Source organism: Muscardinus avellanarius (assembly GCF_963383645.1).
Source record: "Muscardinus avellanarius genome assembly, chromosome: 11".
Lineage (NCBI taxonomy): Eukaryota > Metazoa > Chordata > Mammalia > Rodentia > Gliridae > Muscardinus > Muscardinus avellanarius.
Window position 1 is genome coordinate 12,230,758 of NC_137797.1, and position 19,154 is coordinate 12,249,911.

A 19,154-nucleotide genomic window follows, 5' to 3' on the forward strand; every position below is an offset into this window, starting at 1 on the left:
AACCTCTACCCCAGAAATCTTACATATTACAGTATTTCCTTGCATTATTGCTTCCAGCTCTCTATCTTCCTAAGCCGCCCCAACCTGCTTTGTACTCCCAGATCCCCCCTTTTCCCCTAATGTGTTGATTTCCTATTTTGTGCCCCAGCTCTTTCTGCTTCTTTGCTCACAGATGGCTCAGCGACTTCTCCTGAGGAGGTTCCTGGCCTCCACCATCTCCCGGAAGCTCCCTCAGGGTCGGTGGGCACCCCTCACCTCCAGGGTCCTGCAGACCCCACAGTGCAGGCCTGGTGGCCTGACAGTAACACCCAGCCCAGCCCGGACAGTATACACCACCAGAGTCCGTTCAACAACCTTTAACATCCAGGATGGGCCTGACTTTCAAGACAGAGTTGTTAACAGTGAGACACCAGTAGTTGTGGATTTCCATGCACAGTGAGTATGGGGGTCAGTGGAAGAGGAAGGTCGCACCTGTTCAGGTGTCTTTTGAGCACCTCGTATGCCCCAGTTCCATGTTCAGTGCCTCTCATCCGTAGACTCACTACAAAGGCTGGTGGAACCCAGTCCCTGATGTTAAGGCAAGGGCCGTCTGGTGACTAGTAAGCAGTCTTCAGAGGTGACCGTGATGAGTGCTGGGAAACACTGAAATTCTGTATTCCACTGCCCAAAAAGCTCAGAGTCATTTTCAGCTAGGACCAAAGTTAAGAAAATGTGTCAGTAGTATCACCTGGCTTCCTGTGTTTACCAATTCCTGGCTCTGCACATAAAGTGGGTTTGTTTTGTTGTTGTTTGGTACTAGGGATTGAACCTAGAGGCCACACATGCCCCATCCCGATTTTATTTCTTTATTTGGAAACAGAGTCTAATTAAGATTTCTGAGAGCCTCACTAAGTTGCCAAAGCTGGCTATGAACCCATAATCCTCCTGTCCCTCAAGTACTGGGATTACAAATATGTGCCACCATGCCTGCCCAGCTAAAGTGTCTTTTAATATATATTTATTTTTGCAGTAATAGGAATTGAACCCAGGGGTGTTCTATTTCTGAGCTATACCCCCAGCCCTATTTTATTATTTTATTTGGAAAGAGGGTCTAACTAAGTGATGAGGGTCTTGCTATGTTGCAGAGGCTGGCCTGGAACCTGTGATCCTCCTGTCTCAGCCTCCCAAGTACTGGGATTACGGCATGTACCACTGAGCCCAGGAGTCGATTTTTTTTTAACATCTTAGCATTAAAACCATGAGAAGGGCCACAAACAGCTATCATGGCCACCATTGCGGGCCCAAGCATGCACAGCATGAGCAGGCGAATTTCGTCTCAGTGCCATAGGAGTTTATTTTAAAGACACAGGAATGCCCATGACCTGAATTTTAGCCTGGGCCTCTCCCTTCATTTCCAGATCTTTGGGGCCTAGCTAGATCCTAATACAAAAAAGCCTGGCAGACCCCCAGAATGAGCCACCTTGGGAAGAGCCGGTGTGCCAGTGTTGCCTGGGTTAGAAATTGAGTTTTCTGTACAAGTGTCTGACAGATTATTTTTCTTTCTTTCTGATTTTTTCCTCTGACTCACTGTCTTGCCTTGGGCAGGTTGCTTGATATCCTTGGAGATAAGGTCTTCCAGACTGGGTCCTTTGGGGAGAGGGTTGTTTTTGGGTTTTTTTGTTTTTTGCAGTTCTAGAGTTTGAACCCGGAGCAGTCTACAGTGAGCTACACCAGCCCTTTTTAATTTTGAGGCAGGGTGTTATTCAGTTGCCCAAACTGGCCTTAACTTGTGGCCCTCTTGCCTCAGCCTCAGGAGCCACTGGGTTTATGGGTGTGTGCCATCAGTCCTGCTAGACTGAGTCTTTAGGTGTTGTGGATTCATTGACTGAGTTAAGTCTATGAATGTAAAGGGTTTTTGGGGTTCTAGCCTTGAATCCAGGGGCCTTCTGCCTCTGAGCAATGCTCCCAGTTCTGTTTGGTTTTTGTTTCAAAACAGTCTTAAGTTGCTGAGGGCCTCACTAAGTTGTTGAGGCTGGCCTTGAACCTGTTGAGCCCGCCATCCTCCTGTTCAGCCTCTCAAGAACCTGGATTACAGGTGTGCATCACCGTGCTGGGCTTCCGAATGGAAGGTGTTTTTTTTTTGGGGGGGGGGGTTGTTTTGTTTTTTGTTTTTGCAGTACTGGGGATGGAACCCAGGGGCATTTGACCTCTGAGCTACACTCCCTGCCCTATTTTTTATTCTTTATTTTGAAACCTGGTCTCACTGAGTTGCAGAGGGCCTCGCTAAGTAGTTGAGGCTGCCCGCAAACTGCAATCCTCCGGTCTCAGCCTCCCGAATACTGGGATTACAAGTGTGCGCCACCACGCCCAGCTGGCTTTTTGTCTTTTTGAAACAGGATCTCACTGAGTTGCGAAGGGCCTCACTAAGTAGCTGAGGCTATCCGCGAACTGAGATCCTCCTGTCTCAGCCTCCCAGATGCCGGGATCATAAGTGTGTGCCACCACGCCCGGCGGCTAAATGGAAGGAGTTTTGAAGGCTGATAATATGTTGGGAGTTGTTGGCGGGGGTTTGTGGAAGGCAAGGTCATTCTGTCCCTGGGCTAGTGAGAGGGCTTCTGAAATGGAATATCAACAGGTAATGCCCCACTTTCTTCAGCCAAGAAGTGGACGTGATCGTGTTCATTCGGTTCCAGGCACTGCCTTACTGCCACAGGACAGCTTCTGTCCTGGAAGAGCTGCCCCCTCCCCTCGAGGGTGTCCGTGCAGTCCGATCAGGACAGTGAGGGCAGCAGACACGGGCTGAGAGCTCAGGGTGACCCGGGCAAGAGGAAGCACTCTGTACCCACCTGGTCCCCGTCCCCCTGGCCTGCCCTAGCTCTGTCATCGCACGCGCTCCTTGACTGGTGCGGGCCTCGGCTTCTTTGGAGGATGGGGAGCTGAGGTACCAGCGCGGCGGCTGGCCCGTTCCGCATCCACTGTGTCCATTTGGGCCAGCGGGAGGTGGAGGGGTAGGTGGCGCTCCTGTAACTGACTGGGTGCCCCCTCTCGCCTCCCAAGGTGGTGTGGCCCCTGTAAGATCCTGGGGCCACGGCTAGAGAAGATGGTGGCCAAGCAGCGCGGGAAGGTGGTGATGGCCAAGGTGGACATTGATGACCACACCGACCTCGCCATCGAGTATGAGGTACAGTTGGTGGGGTTGCCACGGGCAGCCAGTGCGGGACTGTTGGGCCCAGGGGCAGCTGGCATGTGAAATGTCTGGTGACCGCCATGTGGCCAGTCGGGTGTGCGGGGCTTTGCTAGAGTTCTGGAGCTTAGAGAGCTTTGCCCGTGTGGCCATGGGTCCTCTGAGCCGCTGGTCTCACTTCAGCGTCAGGGGACAGGTCGAGTGGTCCAGTGCGCCACGCTGTCGTCTGAGCATCAGGACAGTGCAGCGTCACTCCTCCATCCGCACTGGGTCGGCAGTCCCTTAGGAGCTCTGCCATGTGCACAGATGGGGGGACCCTTGTCCCCAAGTAGCTCTAGTCTCCCAGCAGAGAACAGAGCATTTCAGCGTAGGGCAAGAAGTGCTAGGAGCAGGGACTGGCTGTTCCTGGGGGAATGGGACAGGGACGGCACGTTAGGCCCTCTGAGCACAAGCACGCAGGAGGTGCTGAGAGGGAAGAGCTGCCAGAGCAGCGCGCACAGGCGCCAAGCGTCGTGCGCAGTCTCCTGAGCAACTCTCCTGCCAGGCGTGGTGACCAGGTGCAGAGAGACGGCAGTGAGCAAACTAGCTTTCGCGGGGCCTCCGTTGTAGTGGTTTTCATTTTATTTTTTAATTTAATTTAATTTTTTAATTTTTTTTTTTATTTTTTCGCGGGTCTGGGGATAGAACCCGGGAGCATTCAACTTTTGAGCTACCTATTTTTTTTTTTTTTTTTTTTGGTGGGGTTCCTGGAAACCCTTCTACCTCCGGGCTACACTCCCAGACCTATTTTTTTATATTTTTATTTGGAAACAGGGTCTCTTAAGCCAGAGGAGCTGGCTTCAAACCTGCACGATCCTCCTATCTCCGCCTCCCAAGCGCGGGGATTACGAGTGTGCGCCACCACGCCCGGCCCTTGCCCAATTTTTTTATTCTTTAATTTGAAACCCGGTCTCACTGAGTTGCAGAGGGCCTCACTAAGTAGCTGGGGCTGTCCTCAAACCACGATCCTCCCGTCTCAGCCTCCCGAATGCTGGTATGACAAGCCTGCGCCACCACGCCCGGCTTGTTGTAGTGTTTTAAGTCAGGAACTGGCAGCCCTTTCTCCCTGAGCCAGGTCATAAATCTTTGAGCCTCTACTGCGATCGCACAACTGTCCTTGTAGCAGTGAGAGTCACGGTGTTCAAATGAAAGGGCATGGCCACGTTCCAATAAAACTATTTACAAAAACAGGCGGCAGGCTGCATTCAGCCCATGACCATAGTCCACTGACCCTGCTGTAGGTACAGGTTGAGCGTCACATCAGTACTCCCAAAGTTTTGGATTTTGGAGCGTTTCAGATTTTTGGCTAGGGATACTCAGCTGGCAAAGTCTGTGTCAATATTCTAAAGCCCAGAAAAATCTGAAATCCAAAACACTTCTGATTCCAAGCATTTCAGTTAAGGAGCACTCAATTTGAGTTAGGCATGGTGGCCCACACCTGTAATCCCAGTACTTAGGAAGCTGAGACCGGAGGATCGCAGGTTTGAGGCCAGCCTCGGCTACTTAGCAAGACCCCCTTTCAAATTTTTTAAAAAAGGCATGGGTTGTAGCTCAGAGGTAGACTATCCCTGGGTTCAATCTCTAGTAGCCAAAAAAAAGGGAATATTCAGCCTTTAACAAGTGCGATGGGGAAAAGTAAATCTAAATCTGGGAGTGCTGCAGGTGCGTTGGGGGACAACTTGCCGAGAAGCTGACATATTGTCTTTGGAAGAACTGCGAGGCAGAGCAGACAGCAAACGCAAAGACCCTAAGTTGGGCGGGTTCCGAGGCCAGCGGACCACCGTGTGCTCAAAGCAGGACAGACCCAGAGAGGTAGAGCGTCCTGGGCCTCGGAGACCCCCACAGCTTCAGAAAGGGGGAGGGGCCTCTGTGGCTGGCCATGTGGCCTCAGTGAGAACAGGCAGCTGGGGACGCACATCGGACTGGGGGAGGGCGGTCGGTGGACAGCCGGCCGAGGAGGGCCAACTCTGGTTCACAGGCACAAGTGGTCTGGACTCCAGGTGTTCTGAAGAAATGGGAAAAACCAGATGCTGAAACTTAAAGCTGAGACGGGTTCACATGAAAATCCACATTTCCGCTTTCCTTGATCCTGATCTGGCCAGATCAGGATCGGGCTTCTTTCTTCTGCAGAGTCGAAGCCCAGGCTAACTCCCAGAGGACAGCCAAAGTGGAGGTGCCCATCCTCCAGCAGTGTCCCCGGGCTGGGCATGGGGAGGGGTAGGCAGGCTGAGGACCGCAGGCTGCCTGTGGGGCTGGGCAAGGAGGTAGTGGTCGCCAAAGGAGGAGGTGAGGTGCAGAGAGGCCCTGGGGGCCCTGGGACTGATAACCAGGGCAACCAGGGTGTGATAAGGCCTCATGCAGGGATGGCTGGTTTTTTTGGTTTTTGTGGGGGTTTTTTTGTTGTTGTTCTTGTTTTGTTTTTTGCAGTACTGGGGGGTTTATTCTTTCTTTTGTTTCTGATTCCCCCCCCCCCCCCCCCGTACTGGGGATGGAACCCATTCTACTACCAGCTACACCCCAGTCCTTTTTTTTTTTTTTTTTTTTGCGGGTCTGGGGATGGAACCCAGGGGACATTCAACCTCCAAGCTATACCCCCTTCCCTATTTTTTATTCTTTATTTTGAAACAGGGTCTCACTGTTTCAAAGGGTTGAGGCTGTCCGCGAACCCTGATCCTCCGGTTTCAGCCTCCCGAATGCTGGGATTACAGGCATGCACTACCATGCCCAGCTTTATTCTTTATTTTGAAACAGAGTCTCACTAAATTGCTTAGGCCCTCACTAAATAGCTGAAGCTGGCCATGAACCTGTGGCCTCCCAAGGTTGGGATACAGCTTAATTTTTTATTTGAAACAATGACATTCTACCTCCAAGCTACATCCCCAGCTCGATTCTTTATTCTTTATTTTGAAACAGGGTCTCACTAAATTAAGGAGGGCCTCACTGAGTAGCTGAAGCTGGCTGCAAACCTGCGACCCTCCTGTCTCAGCCTCCCAAGTATTGCTATTACAAGCATGCATCCCCACGCCCGGCTGGCTGGCTACTTTTTAAAAAGCCCCTCTCTGTTGCCCAGTGAGATGGGACTCTTAACTTTTCCACGGCCCTGGCTCTCCTCTACTTGTCTGTCCTGCGCCCTGGACCAAAGCAGCTACAAGAGCAAGGGTCTGACCTCGCAGCACAAGGCCGAGGCTCCTGGGGCCCCTCCAGTGCTGTGGACAGTCTAAGATGGCTGCGTCCTCCTGGCACTGCTGGACACACAGCCTCAGCCTCAGCAGCCTTCCAAGGACCACCCCACCTGCCTCCAGAGAGCCTGGTGACTGGGCCAGCCTGGAAGGCGAGGAGGGCTCTTGGGTGGGACCTCGCTCCCTCTGCAGCTGTCCAGGTGATGTGCATGTGGTCACAGAAAGGCCTCAGCCTGGCCACATCACCTGCTGTGCTCAGCCTGGGCTGGCGTGGCTGCAAGGGTCAGGAGCTCCAGCGGGATTCTTCCTGTCCCCTCCCACCCCGCCCTTCCGTCCTTCCCTCATACCATTCCTTCTGAAGAGTGTCCAGAAGGGAAGTTGGCACCAAGATCCACAGTACTTCCGGGGACAGCATCCTCCAGGGCCGCGAGACCTTCTCGATGTTAGATGAATTTGTTGGAGAGGCTGCTTTAAATGCTGCTGAAACGGGGGTTTCTTGAGAGAAAACCCGGCGAGTTCTTGTCTACGGAGAGCGAAGAATGACACCCACAGACCTCAGGAAGGGGAGTAAAAGGTTTATTGGAAGCAGCAGGGAATGGGGCAAGGGTGGCTGAGCACCCCCAAAGGGGCTGGAACTCTGGGTCCAGCAGCTGCCTTCAGGACAATACTTGAGAGTAGCCCAAGCCGAATTGCCTTCAGGTGCAGGCTGCTTTCTTCCGGAGTCCACGCGATCTGCCAGAAGGGAATAGAGAAAAGTGGCCGAACACCCCAAAGGGGCGGTCAGAACTCCGGGGTCCAGTAGCTGCCTTCAGGGTCACTACCCGAGTGTCGCCCGAGCCGAGTGCCCATCAGTTGCAAACTACTTTCTCCCAGAGTCCACGCGATCTGCCAGAAAAGAGGTACAGGTCACCCCTAGGGGCCTGGCCAGCCATGATGTCCAGCAGAGGCCTTCAGGTCACTACTCGAGAGTTTCCCGAGCCACGTGCTCTCAGATGCACTCTGCCTTCTCTCAGGGCCAACACGACCTGAGAAGGGGGGGGGGGTTCCGAGCGGGGAAAGTCCCCCTTTGCCATCCGACTGGCCTTGCCTGACTGCTTGAAAGTCCGTTTTGGTTAGGGTGACTTTTGGGATTCCAAGGAGAATTTGCATAGGGCATTTGCAAGTCCTTTGAAGGGTCTCCTTTCAGGAATGCCAGACTTGCTGGGTGGGTTTGTTGATTAGGAAACTCAGGATGGCTTTGTGAAGCTCTGGCCTTCTTATCTCTGAGCCTTTAGAGTTTCAGGCATTTGTTGCCCCTCAGGAAACTCAGGAAATTAACTTTTTTCTACCAAGGCCTTTTCCCTATCTGCCTGTTTCCTTTCTATCTCCTCACTATCAGGGTGGCACGATTGCCCAGCATGAAAAACCAAGCAACAGCGGGATCAGTGATTATCCAGGAATTAGGCCCTTCTCCCCAGCTCCCCGACTCCGCCCCAGCACAAGCCCTCTGCTGAGTCTCCTTCCTCAGGAGTCTCCCCTACACCCACCCTCCCATGCTCCCAGCACCCGCCCATGCTAGAGGGCCAGGTGGAGCTCAGGCAGGCTACCAGCAGGCCTCCCTGCCACCCCCACTTGGAAGTGCGACCTTTTATCTCTTTGTCTACACACCCCTTTTATCTCTTTGTCTACACACCGAGGGCTGGGGCCCTTTAAGAAGCACTTTAAGCCGGGCGTGGTGGCGCATGCCTGTAATCCCCGTGCTTGGGAGGCGGAGACAGGAGGATCGAGCAGGTTCGAAGCTGGCTTAGGAGACCCTGTTTCCAAATAAATAAAAAAAAAGTAAAAATAGGTCTGGGAGTGTAGCCCGGAGGTAGAGGTGCTTCCAGGAACCCCAGTACCACCAAAAAAAAAAAAAAAAGAAGCACTTTAAGAGTGCAGCCAGGTGAGAGCAAGGGCATCCCTGCCACCTGCACCCCTCGGCTCACTTGAGGCTACTGTTTTCCTCCTGCCCCTCCTTCTTTCTGTTCTTTTGGTGGGGCACTGGGGATCAAACCTAGAACTGTACGCGCTAGGTCAGTGCTCTGCCTCTGAGCTATTCCCCAGCCCTTTCTTATTTGGGGACAGGTCTTGCCCAGGCTAGCCTCAGACTCAGTTCTCCTGCCTCAGCCTCCCGCTTAGCTAGGACCGCAGGTGTCCACGAGTGCACCCAGCACCATTTCCCCTTTGAAAGAATTGTCAGACATGAATACAACCTGGAATATTGTTAAAAAGCGGAGTATGTGGCTCATGCCTGTAATCCCAGGACTTGGGAAACTAAGACAGGCGGATTGCAGGTTAAGGATAGTGTCAGCAAGTAGTGAGGCTCAACCTAGTGAGACCTTGTTTCCAAATAAAAAGAAAATGGGGCTGGGGGTGTTGCTTGGAAATAGAATGCCCCGGGTTAGACCCCAGTGCCACACACACAGAGAGCAGAGTGTGGTTCTGAGGGTGTAACTTGGTAGAACGCGGACCTCGTGTACCCCAGGCCCTAGGTCCAGCCTAGCACGGTGGGAACAGATGAACAGAGTCTGATTCTGTGGTCCAGGAGGCCCGAGATCCTGCATCTCCGACAAGCTCTCAAGTCGTGCAGTGTGGGCTCCCGGGCCACACGTGGAGAAGCAGAAGTTGTAAAAGGCCCGTGTTGACCTAGGGAGGCCTGTTCTTTTAAGTCCTCCATCCCAGCCAGTTCCGGTGACACCTGTAATCTAGTACTTGGGAGGCTGAAACAGGAGGTTTAAGGCCAGCACAATCATTTTCTAAAATAAAAAGGGCTGGAGGTATAGCCCAGAGGACGCCCCCCACCCCACCCCGAGTTCCATCTTCAGTACCACAAAGAAGCTTCCCTGGGAGGAAGTCCACTCCGCAGGTGTGTGATGACGTGTGTGCTGTAGAATTGCCGTATGGTACGGTAGACTCCGCGCTCCTGTTTATCCCCAGCGCCCACCCCCTTGAGCTCGCGGCAACCACTGATCTTTCCTTCTGACCCCGTAATGGGAAGGGAGCCTCATAGTTTAGCTCTGAGCTAAACCCCCAGTCCTTTTTCTGGTGTTTGTTTGTTTGTTTGTTGTATTTGTTTTTGTTTTGGGGTGTTGTTTTTTACACTGGGATTTGAACCCAGGGGCATTTTACCTCCAAGCTAACAATCCCAGCTCTATTTTTTTTTTTTCTTTATTTTGAAACAGGATCTCACTAGGTTGATGAGTGTCTCACTACTTACTGAGGCTGTCCTCAAACCTGTGATCCTCCTAGCTCAGCCTCCCAAGTACTGGGATTCCAGGTGTGCCCCACCACAACCAACTTTTTTTTTTTTTTTAATACAGGGTTTCACAAAGTTACCAAGGCTGTCCTTGAACTTCTAGTCCTCCTGATCCATCTGATCCATTGCCACCAGGCCTGGCAAAAATATTGTATTTATTTGTATAGACTTTTGTAGTCTCACACCATAATGTAGTTCATAGTGATGGTGACAGGCATGCACACAGCACTCGGGGCTTCCCCCAGAGCCTTTTTAAAAAGCAAGGCATGCCCCATTATAGTGCACCCACCTGTAGTGAGGCCCTCGCAGTTTAATGAATGGATCCCCAGTACTGCAAAAATGTGTGTGTGTGTGTGTGTTGTGTGTGTGGTTCTGGGGGTGGAACCCAGGGGCTTTTCTACCTTCGGGCTTCACTCCTAGTCCTATTTTATACTTTATTTGGAAACAGGGTCTCATTAAGTTGCTGAGAGCCGCACTAAGTAGCCGAGGGTGGCTTTGAACCTGTGCGATCCTCCTGTCTCAGCCTCCCAAGGGCTGGAATTACAAGTGTGCACCACCACACCTGTCCCAAGATTATATATATATATATATATATATATGGGGGGGGGCGTGCACGAGCAATTTTAGGTTTGTGTAAAATCAAACGGATCTTTCTATGTGTCCCCTACTCCCAACACACGGCCTCCCCACTCCACTCCCATCGTCCTCCCCGGAGGGTTAAACCTGCTGACTTCTTGCTATTACCCAGAGTTCATAATAGACATTAGGCAGGGGGACTCTTGGTATTTGATGAAAAATATCCACTATTGTGGTATCGTACACAGAATTCTCCTTACCCTAAAAATCTCTGTTCTACCTGTTGATTCCTCCTGCCTTCAGCCCCTGGCAGCCACTCATCTTTTTACCCTCTCCATAGTTTTGCCTTATCTAGAATTATAAAATTGGATTTGCTTTTATCAATGACAACGCTTTTAAAGAATTTTCTTACATTCAAAAGCTTTTTATTATTTCTTTTTTTCACTTATTTGCAGTACTGGCAGTTTAACCCAGGGGCATTTTACCTCTGAGCTACATTCCCTAGTCCTGTTCTTTATTTTGAAACAGGGTCTCACTAAATTGTGAGGTCCTGAGCCAGGCGTCGTGGTGCACGCTTGTAATTCCCGCGCTTGGGAGGCTGAGACAGGAGGATCACGCAGATTCGAAGCCAGCCTCAGCTACTTAGTGAGGCTCTCAGCAACTTAGTGAGACCCTGTTTCCAAATAAAGTATAAAATAGGTCTGGGAGTGTAGCCCAGAGGTAGGAAGCCTCTGGGTTTCACCCTTAGTACCACAAAAAATAAAATAGGGCCTCACTACGGAGGTGCAGCTGGCCGCGAATCCACCTGTCTCAGCCTCCCAAATACAGGGATCACAAGCGCATGCCACCACCACGCCCGGCTTATCCAAAATCTTTTGCAAAACATTTTGCTGTTTCCCGTGTGGAGCATGAAGCCCTTTTGCTGCCTCTTCGCGTGTTCTTCGCCCTGCTGGGACTTGGTATTTGTCTCTTTGCTCTTGGGCAGAAGCAGAGCAGTGTACGGTTACGGAGCAGAGCCAAGCAGATCTTGATCCACCTCCCAGCTCCACCACTTGGCCCGCGGGCACCTTGGCACAGTCACGCAGCCTGTGAGCCCCGGTGCCTTCGTCTCTAAAATGACCCTACTTGGGGCTTGGAGGTGCAGTTCTGGGGTAAAGTGCCTACCTAACCTGTCCCTGGCTTCCACCCCCAGCACTGCGAAAAATAAAACAAACTGGCCCTACCTGGAGGCAGAACTTAAAAGCCAGCACGTGTAATGCCTAGCATTGCCGCTGGCGCTCTCGGTGGCAGTGACCTTTTCCTTTGGTGTCCCTCTGCGGTTAGCCAAGGAGGAGGTCACCGGCACCGAGTGCTGTGGCCGTGCTTTGACGGGCCAGGCCTTGAGCTCTGCGGCCTTGCAGGCGTGCTGGGGTCACACATGTGCATCCGCACTCCTGCCGAGTTCTCCAGGCACATGTGGCCCCAACCCCTCCAGAACTGAGGAGGAAGCACATCCTTGCCTCCTGGCTGCCTCTCACATGCCTGTCACCCCTCAGGTGTGCCCCTCCGTTGGTGGCCGTGTTCCCAGGGACCAGCCCCTCCTGATTCACAGGCCAGACTCCAGAGCAGCAAAGCCGTGTCCTCCTACTCCAGCCCAGAGACCCCTGCAGAGTCCTGGAAGCCCAGCTTTGTACATGCGTGTGCACACAGGCATGGAGAATCCCCGTGATCAGGAGTGACTAGATTTACCAGGAGAGCACATTCACAGCCTGTCTGCCACACGCCGGCCGCAGCGTGGTCTGCGCATGCGCCAGCACACAGCGCTCGCCCGCACAAAGGCGGGCAACACAACTTTCCTTGAGTGCTGCAGGAAAACTTGGCGCACCCTCCCTGCTGCCTGGAGACCTGTGGGAAGTTAGAGGGATCCCCATCTCCCGCAGGGCTTGAGGTCACAGCTGGGCCTCTCACATGCTAGGCAAGCGCTCTACCACTGAGCCCAGAGAGGACAGGGCGGTAGGTATCTACCTGTGCAAAGTTGAAAGCCAGTTTTTTGTGGGTTTTTTTTTTTTTTTTTTTTTTTTTTGTACTGGGGTTCCTGGAAACCCTTCTACCTCTGGGTTACACTCCCAGACTTATTACCGAAAGCCGGTATTTGAGTTTTGTGCCTCTTTTGAGTGTTGCCAGCTTTGAGGCGCCCCACTCCATGGCCACTAGAGGGCGCAGGTCTCCTGGTGGTGTGCCCGAGGCTCGCTTTCCTGAGCGGGGTGCCATGCACTGGCGTCTGGCTCTGATGCCTGCAGTCATGCAGAATCCTTGACAGTACAGGAGGCGGCAGGGAGGCCGTGAACAGCCCCAGAGGTACTAAGATGAGGGCCTGTGCTGCTGAGTCTGCTGTGCTGGTTTTCAGTGTCCATGGTGGGTGGGTGTGGGGCCTGCCATAGCTAGCAATGGAGACTGAGGCTGGCAGGCATGGCCCGCAGTTTCCTTTGTATTCGATCCATGCGTAGGCTTTGAACCCCGACTCTTCAGCCTCCCAGGGTGAGTCACAGCCAGGTCAGCACTCAGATTAGCGAGGACCCGGCGGGTTTGTGTAAATCACTCGTGTTACTTCGTAGTTAACTCATGTGTAGGAAAGTACGTTTATCTTGTTCTGTTTATGTAGCTTTTCTAGGTGCCCTCAATGCCAGGCAGGGTGCCCAAGCAGCAGGGAACAAGGATGCCAGCAGGCCTGGCTACATCTCCATCCATGTAATCCATGCCCGTCCCCATGGGAGCCGGCGCCAGTGCCTCACACACCAGGAATGTCGCCGTTTCCATCTGCCTCCAGCCCGGTACACGAGCCTGGGATCCTGCTGACTGCGCCCTTGTGCACTGTGAATCTCTGGGCCCTGTTGCCCATTCTGCAGCGGCACTAGAGTGGCTCTCGGCCTGGCACGTCCTCTGTCACCACGTCCATTAAGCGCCCGCTGTGTACCGGGCACGGCAGCTCCTACGCTTGCAGCCTGGCTGAGGCAGGCTGGCAGTAGTCCCTGGCCACTCGGCTTTATACGAGTAGATGCTCAGTCATTGGCGCAGCCCTCCAGGTAGACGTGGTCGCCCAGGTCACGGAGCAGGGCTGTGAGGCCCACAGGCAGCGCGGCTAGCCAGCAGCAGCGCTGTGCAGCAGGCTGCCCGGCTCCTCCGCCCAGCCCTCCTGCAGCTGCGCGGGTTATTTCCATCTCTTGTCATTCCAGCCAAACCACCGGGCCAGTGAGTCAGGCGTGTGGTGGGGGAGAAAAGGCACTGCTGAGAGTGCACAAGGGAGACGTCTCCCCGGCCAGTGGGCCCTGCAGCGGGGCAGGCCACTGTCCTGGGCAGTCCCCTGGCCAGGCCCCGCCTTTCCGCGAAGGTGGTTGAGGCACTCGGCTCCCGGTGACTTGGGTCCCTCTGTCCCCTCCACCCAGGTGTCAGCTGTGCCGACCGTGCTGGCCATCAAGAATGGGGACGTGGTGGACAAGTTTGTGGGCATCAAAGATGAGGACCAGCTGGAGGCCTTCCTCAAGAAGCTGATTGGCTGACAGGCAGGGAAGAGCCCGATGGCCCTCGCCCGCCCAGGACCCTGTCCCGGGGAGGAGCCCAGTAGCACTCGCCCCTCCACGCCGGCCCCGCCCACCCCGTCTGGCCCTGGGGGGCCGCGCTGTGGAGACTGGCCTCCAAATGTGGGCTCCACTGTGCTTCCGGCTGCCAGGGTGGCCCCAGGGGAGTGGTGCTGCCGCCGGCCTAGGACGTCGTCTTCCCGCCCATCTTGTCTGCACCCTCCAGGACCTGCCGCAGTCCTGACACCAGAGCGAGCCCAAGCCGGCAGTCGGTCCCGTCACCCCGACCCTTCCGATCTGCACACCCAGCACAGCTCGTCCGCCTCCTGCATATTTTTTTCCTGCTGCTGTTTTGTAAACAAATAGAAGGAAACAAGCCAAACAAGTGGGAATAATATATCATTCTCTCGTTTTTTGTAGGTCTGTAATAAAGAAATTTATGTGATCCCTTCTACCTCCTGCTGTGAAGAACAGACCCTGGGCCCCCCCCCCTAAAATCTCTGGATTCACTCTGTCCCCCCACCCTAGGAGCTGCCACCCATCCCCCCCGGCGCGGGGGTGGGGTACAGTGCTGGGCTGCAGGTGCCCCGTGGGCTTTGACTCTGGCGGGCTCCAGGCACTGCCTTCACCACCACTTCCCCTTGCCAGAGGTGCAGCTGTGAACAAGTCCCACTAATAAAGCTAGGGTTTGCACTGTCCGCAGCTCCCGTTCTGTCTGGGCTCTGAGCACTCGGGACCCTGCGACCCCCTGACTGGACATTCCTAATAGTATCACTTCAGTGGCTGCGGGTCTGAAGACCCCTTCACATGTATCTCTAGGCCCCGTGAGGACTGGAGTCTACCCCGACACGATGGCCTCTGAAACCGGCCTGCAGCTTCCTTCACCAGTGGCTCCAAGACCCTCGCAGTGCCTGGCACCCAAGGGTCCGCCATCCTTCCTGCGCGTGCTCCCGGTACATCCCAGGCCTTGGGCCAGGCTCACCAGCAAGGCCTGGCTGCCAGATCCCCGCAGGTCTTGAGTGCTGGGTGGCCATGGCAGGAGTGTCCTGACATCCTGCTCTGGCCCAGGGATGCTGTGTTCCCTTGTGCGCTATTAGTGGCTCACCCTTCCCCTATCAGGACTTGAAGCCAGTATGCTCCTGTGATCCCTGCGACAGGAGGATGAGGCTGGAAGATCCCAAGTCAAGGCCAGCTGGGAAACTTAGGCCCTGGCCATAACCTAAAAAACAAAACTGCCTGAGACTTAGAGGGGACCACCTTGGGAAGGCCCCACAACAGGTGCAGAAGGGCATTGGCTCACAGGCCTCTAGAGGATCCACAGGCCAGGAACTGTCAGGGTGCACAGAGACAGCCAGCAGGTGGCGCTAGTGCAGAAGCAAGCTCCTCTAGTGACTTGGGGCAAAAGCCCTGAGCTGTGAGCAGAAAGGATGCTTCCCGCTAAGCACGTGCTGAGTGGCCCTGCAGCAGCTCCACGGGGAAGCTCGGGTCCTCAATCCTGTGTTCCAGGCGAGACCTTTCAGCTCACAGCGTTGCAGGGTCTCCAAGCACTGCCCTGGCAGCTTCTCCCAGGCATGATCCTAGCCAGGGCTGGTGGCACAAGCCTATAATGCCAGTACTTGGGAGGCTGAGACAGAGGATTGCAAGTTCAAGGCCAGCCTTAGCAGTTTAGCAGGGACTTCAGCAACTTATCGAGATCCTGTTTCAAAATAAAAGTTCTGGGGGGTAAGCCAGGGATAGTGGTGCACACATGTAATCCCAGCATTTGGAAGGCTGAGACGGAAGGATCACGGTTCATGGACAGCCTTAGCTATTTAGGCCCATTGCAACTTAGTGAGACTCTGTTTCAAAATTTTAAAAAAATAGGGCTGGGGCTGTAGTTCAGAGATAGACTGCCCCTGGGTTCCATCCTCAGTACTGCAAAAAAAAAAAAAAAAAAAAAGGTCTGAGGGTGTAGCTTGGAGGTAGAATTCCCCTAGGTTTGATCCCCAGTTTCACAAAAAAGTTCTGGGGGTGTAGCTTGGAGTTAAAGGTAAAATTCCCCTGAGTTCAATCCCTAGTCTCCCCCCCAAAAAAAGCATGATCCTGCCCTCAGCAAGCCCAAGGCAGGCACAGAAGAGCAACCGACCCTGGGTTGAGGAACTTCAGTGACAGGCCGGGGGAGGGGCCGGTCAGCCCGCCCTTCACCTACCCACGGCCATTCCTTAAAAGGTACCTTCACCCAGCTCATTCTGCACACATGACCTCATTTAATTCCACTCTGGTGAGGCAAGTGGTGTTTCCGTGTCATCTATTAAGAAACCAGCTCAAATACATCGACTTGCCCAAGGTCACATCTAAACAGTGACCTTGCCAGATACCTAGGTGAAGGGCTGACCTCTTCCCAGGCACAGGAGCCTCTGTGCCTCCCCTCCTTCCCTCCTTAAAAGGCACTTGTCCAGGTGAGGGGAGCCCCTCATGGGGGCTGGTCCAAGCTGGCAGCCTCTGCAGCGGCCGCCCATGGCTGAGTCACTGGCTGTGAGCACAGAACCTGCGGCTGAGCCTGTCTGACTAATTCCAGGACTCTGACCTCAACAGAGATGTCGCTGGCCCTGCACAGGCGGCACCACAGTGGCCTCTGGGGTGTTGGTGGACTCTAGGGCTATGGGTGGGGGCAGTACAGCCGCTAGAAGCCTATAGTCACCAGGCTAGGAAGCCTGCCAGGGCCCCCTGCACTTCAGGATTCCCTGAGATGTGGTTTCCTACCTCCTCTCCCCATGCTGAGTTCATCCAGCTGGCTTGGAGGCTAGAGGTGGAGTTTCCAGTTTTTGGAGGGGGGTTTTATTTATTTATTTATTTATTTTGGTACTGGGGATTGAATCCAGGGGCATTCAACCTCTGAGCTACACCCCCAGCCCTGTAGCCCTATTTTTTATTTTATTTTTTTTAATGTGTGTGTGGTACTGGGGGTGGAACCCAGGGGCATTCTACCTCCAAGATACACCCCCAGCCCTATTTTTTATTTTGAAACAGGGTCTCACTAAGTTGCAAAGGGCCTCACTAAGTAGCTGAGGCTGGCCACAAGCCACCATTCTCCTATCTCAGCCTCCCAAATGCTGGAATTACAGGCGTGCACCACCACGCTGGCTTGGAAGTAAGCTCCTTAGCCTCTGCTATCATCTCTGCCCTGCCAGGCAGCACGACACCTCTCCTAGAGGGACCGCACGGAGTAACCAACGTCGTTCCAGAGGGGAAGGGCTGGCCATCAGGAGAGTTAGCACATCCTGGAAGCCTTTGCAATGAATGGTGATCACTAACATGGGCTCTTACTACATATGCAGAACACGCGAGGGGGATAGACCACCAAGACCCCAGAGTGAAGGAGTCACAGGTGGTCCCTGAGCTGCCGGCGGGCAATACAAAGGGACCTCTGCCACCAACGGCCTCCCTCCCGACGGAACTGGGAAGGGAGAACTTGCACCTTCTCAGAACTTTCATTCGGGGATAGGATTGTAGTTTTTTGTTTGTTTTGCTTTGCTTTTTGCAATACTGGGGATGGATCCTAGGGGCATTCTACCTCTGAGCTACACCCGCTGCCCTATTTTTTATATTTATTTTGAAACAGGGTCTCACTGAGTTGCAAAGGGCCTCACTAAGTAGCTGAGGCTGTCCGTGAACCGTGATCCTCCTGTCTCAGCCTCCCAAATGCTGGGATTACAGGCGTGTGCCACCACGCCCGGCTTGGGGATGGGATTTGAATCCTCTGACCTCCTAAACCCACATGGAGGCAGGCCCTCCCTTCCCTCTGCTGCAAGAGGTGAGTACAGAGGGCCTGTGTTGGGGAGCGTGAACTCTGGGCCCAGAACCTGTCAGGTCAGGAGGATATTGACAGCACTGTTGCCTCTGCCCTTCCCAGCAGTCCCTGCCCCGCAGGGGCCCGGGCCAGCTCAGCCCCCACCCTGCCACCTGGGAAGGCTTTTCCAGAAAGTGAGGGCAGCTCTGGCCAGCCTCCGGAAACCCCTCAGTGTGGGTCCTGGGCTGCAAAGGGCCCAGAAAACAATGTTGGGGCCTTATCCTCGTGGGCAGGCTGCCTGGCGGCAAGCGAGGCTTCCAGGCATGCCTCCGCGCTTCCTCCCTGCTGCCTGGAAGGAACACCAGCTGCAGGCGTGACCCGTGACCCTGAGCCCCGCAGGCGCAGGCCTGGGGCTCCGCAGGAAATCTAGGCCGCCAGTTGTTCCAAGGAGCCTCACCGCTCCTGGCACCTCCGAGGCCAGAGCCACCGCCGGCTAGTGGCGTAAGAAGGGCAGGAAGAATCGGCTCTGGGTTCAGTTCCTGCTCTTGGCACTGGCCGTTGTGTGACATAAACCGGGGGTGACAATGGCTAGCACCTCGCTGAGCACATGTCACCTGTACTGTCCACTGAGACCACAGTAAGCCCCTTCGGCAGGGACTAGAAGCATCACCGTGGTACAGGTGTGGAAAGCCAGGGCTCAGCCTAGGTAACTTGGTAGGAAAGGGTGTCAGCTCAGATTCAAACTCAGATGTGTTTGGCCTAAAAGGACATGTTCTTACCCACTAGCTAGACTGCCTTCCCGCTGGTGCCAGGACTTCTACCATCCAGAGCCCCAACCAGGCTAGTGACAGTCGGTGCCCACTAAGCCCCTGGGAGGACTGAGTGTCCAGTATTGGGGTGACACCTGGCAGGAGCTCCCCTGCTCCCCCACCAGCTCTCCTCCTCCCAGCCGCATCTCAAACGGGAACCACCAGAGCTGGGCTCGGGGGCACACTGAGACAGGAGGATTGTGGTTCGAGGACAGCCTCAGCTACTACTTAGTGAGGCCCTTTGCAACTCAGTGAGACCCTGTTTCAAAATAAAGGATAAAAAAAAGAAATAGGGCTGGGGATATAGCTCGGAGGTAGAATGCCCCTGGGTTCCATCCCCAGTATCCCCAATAAACAAATAAAAGGTTGGGGGTGTAGATCAGAAGTAGCATCCCTCAGGGTTTTGTGCCTAGTGCCACACACACAAAAAAAGGGCCGGGCGTGGTGACACACACTTGTAATCCCAGCACTTGGGAGGCTGAGACAGGAGGATTGCACAGGTTCCAAGCCAGCCTCAGCTACTTAATGAGGCTCTCAGCAACTTAGTGAGACCCTGTTTCCAAATAAAATATAAAAAAGGTCTGGGAGTATAGCCCAGGAGTAAGAAAACCTCTGGGTTCCACGCTCAATACCACCAAAAATAAATAAATAATAAATAAAAATAAAATAGGTCTGGAAGTGTAGCCCAGAAGTAGAAAGCCCCTGGGTTCCATCCCCAGTACCACAAAAAAAAAAGGAGGAGGAGGAGGAAGAGGAGGAGGAGGAGGAGAAGGAGAAGGAGAAAAACAACA

At 53.9% G+C, this 19,154-nt stretch overlaps 1 protein-coding gene across 1 annotated transcript; it reads left to right on the top strand.

Annotated features, from left to right (window-relative positions):
* Positions 1-172: 172 nt before the first annotated feature.
* Positions 173-13,767, top strand: TXN2 (thioredoxin 2; the record flags this gene model as incomplete). The annotated part of the gene is made up of 3 exons (XM_080705297.1): positions 173-435; positions 3,037-3,160; positions 13,654-13,767. The coding sequence occupies 3 exons, from the start codon at positions 173-175 to the stop codon at positions 13,765-13,767; spliced, it is 501 nt and encodes a 166-aa protein (XP_080561423.1).
* Between the last annotated feature and the right edge of the window lie 5,387 nt (positions 13,768-19,154).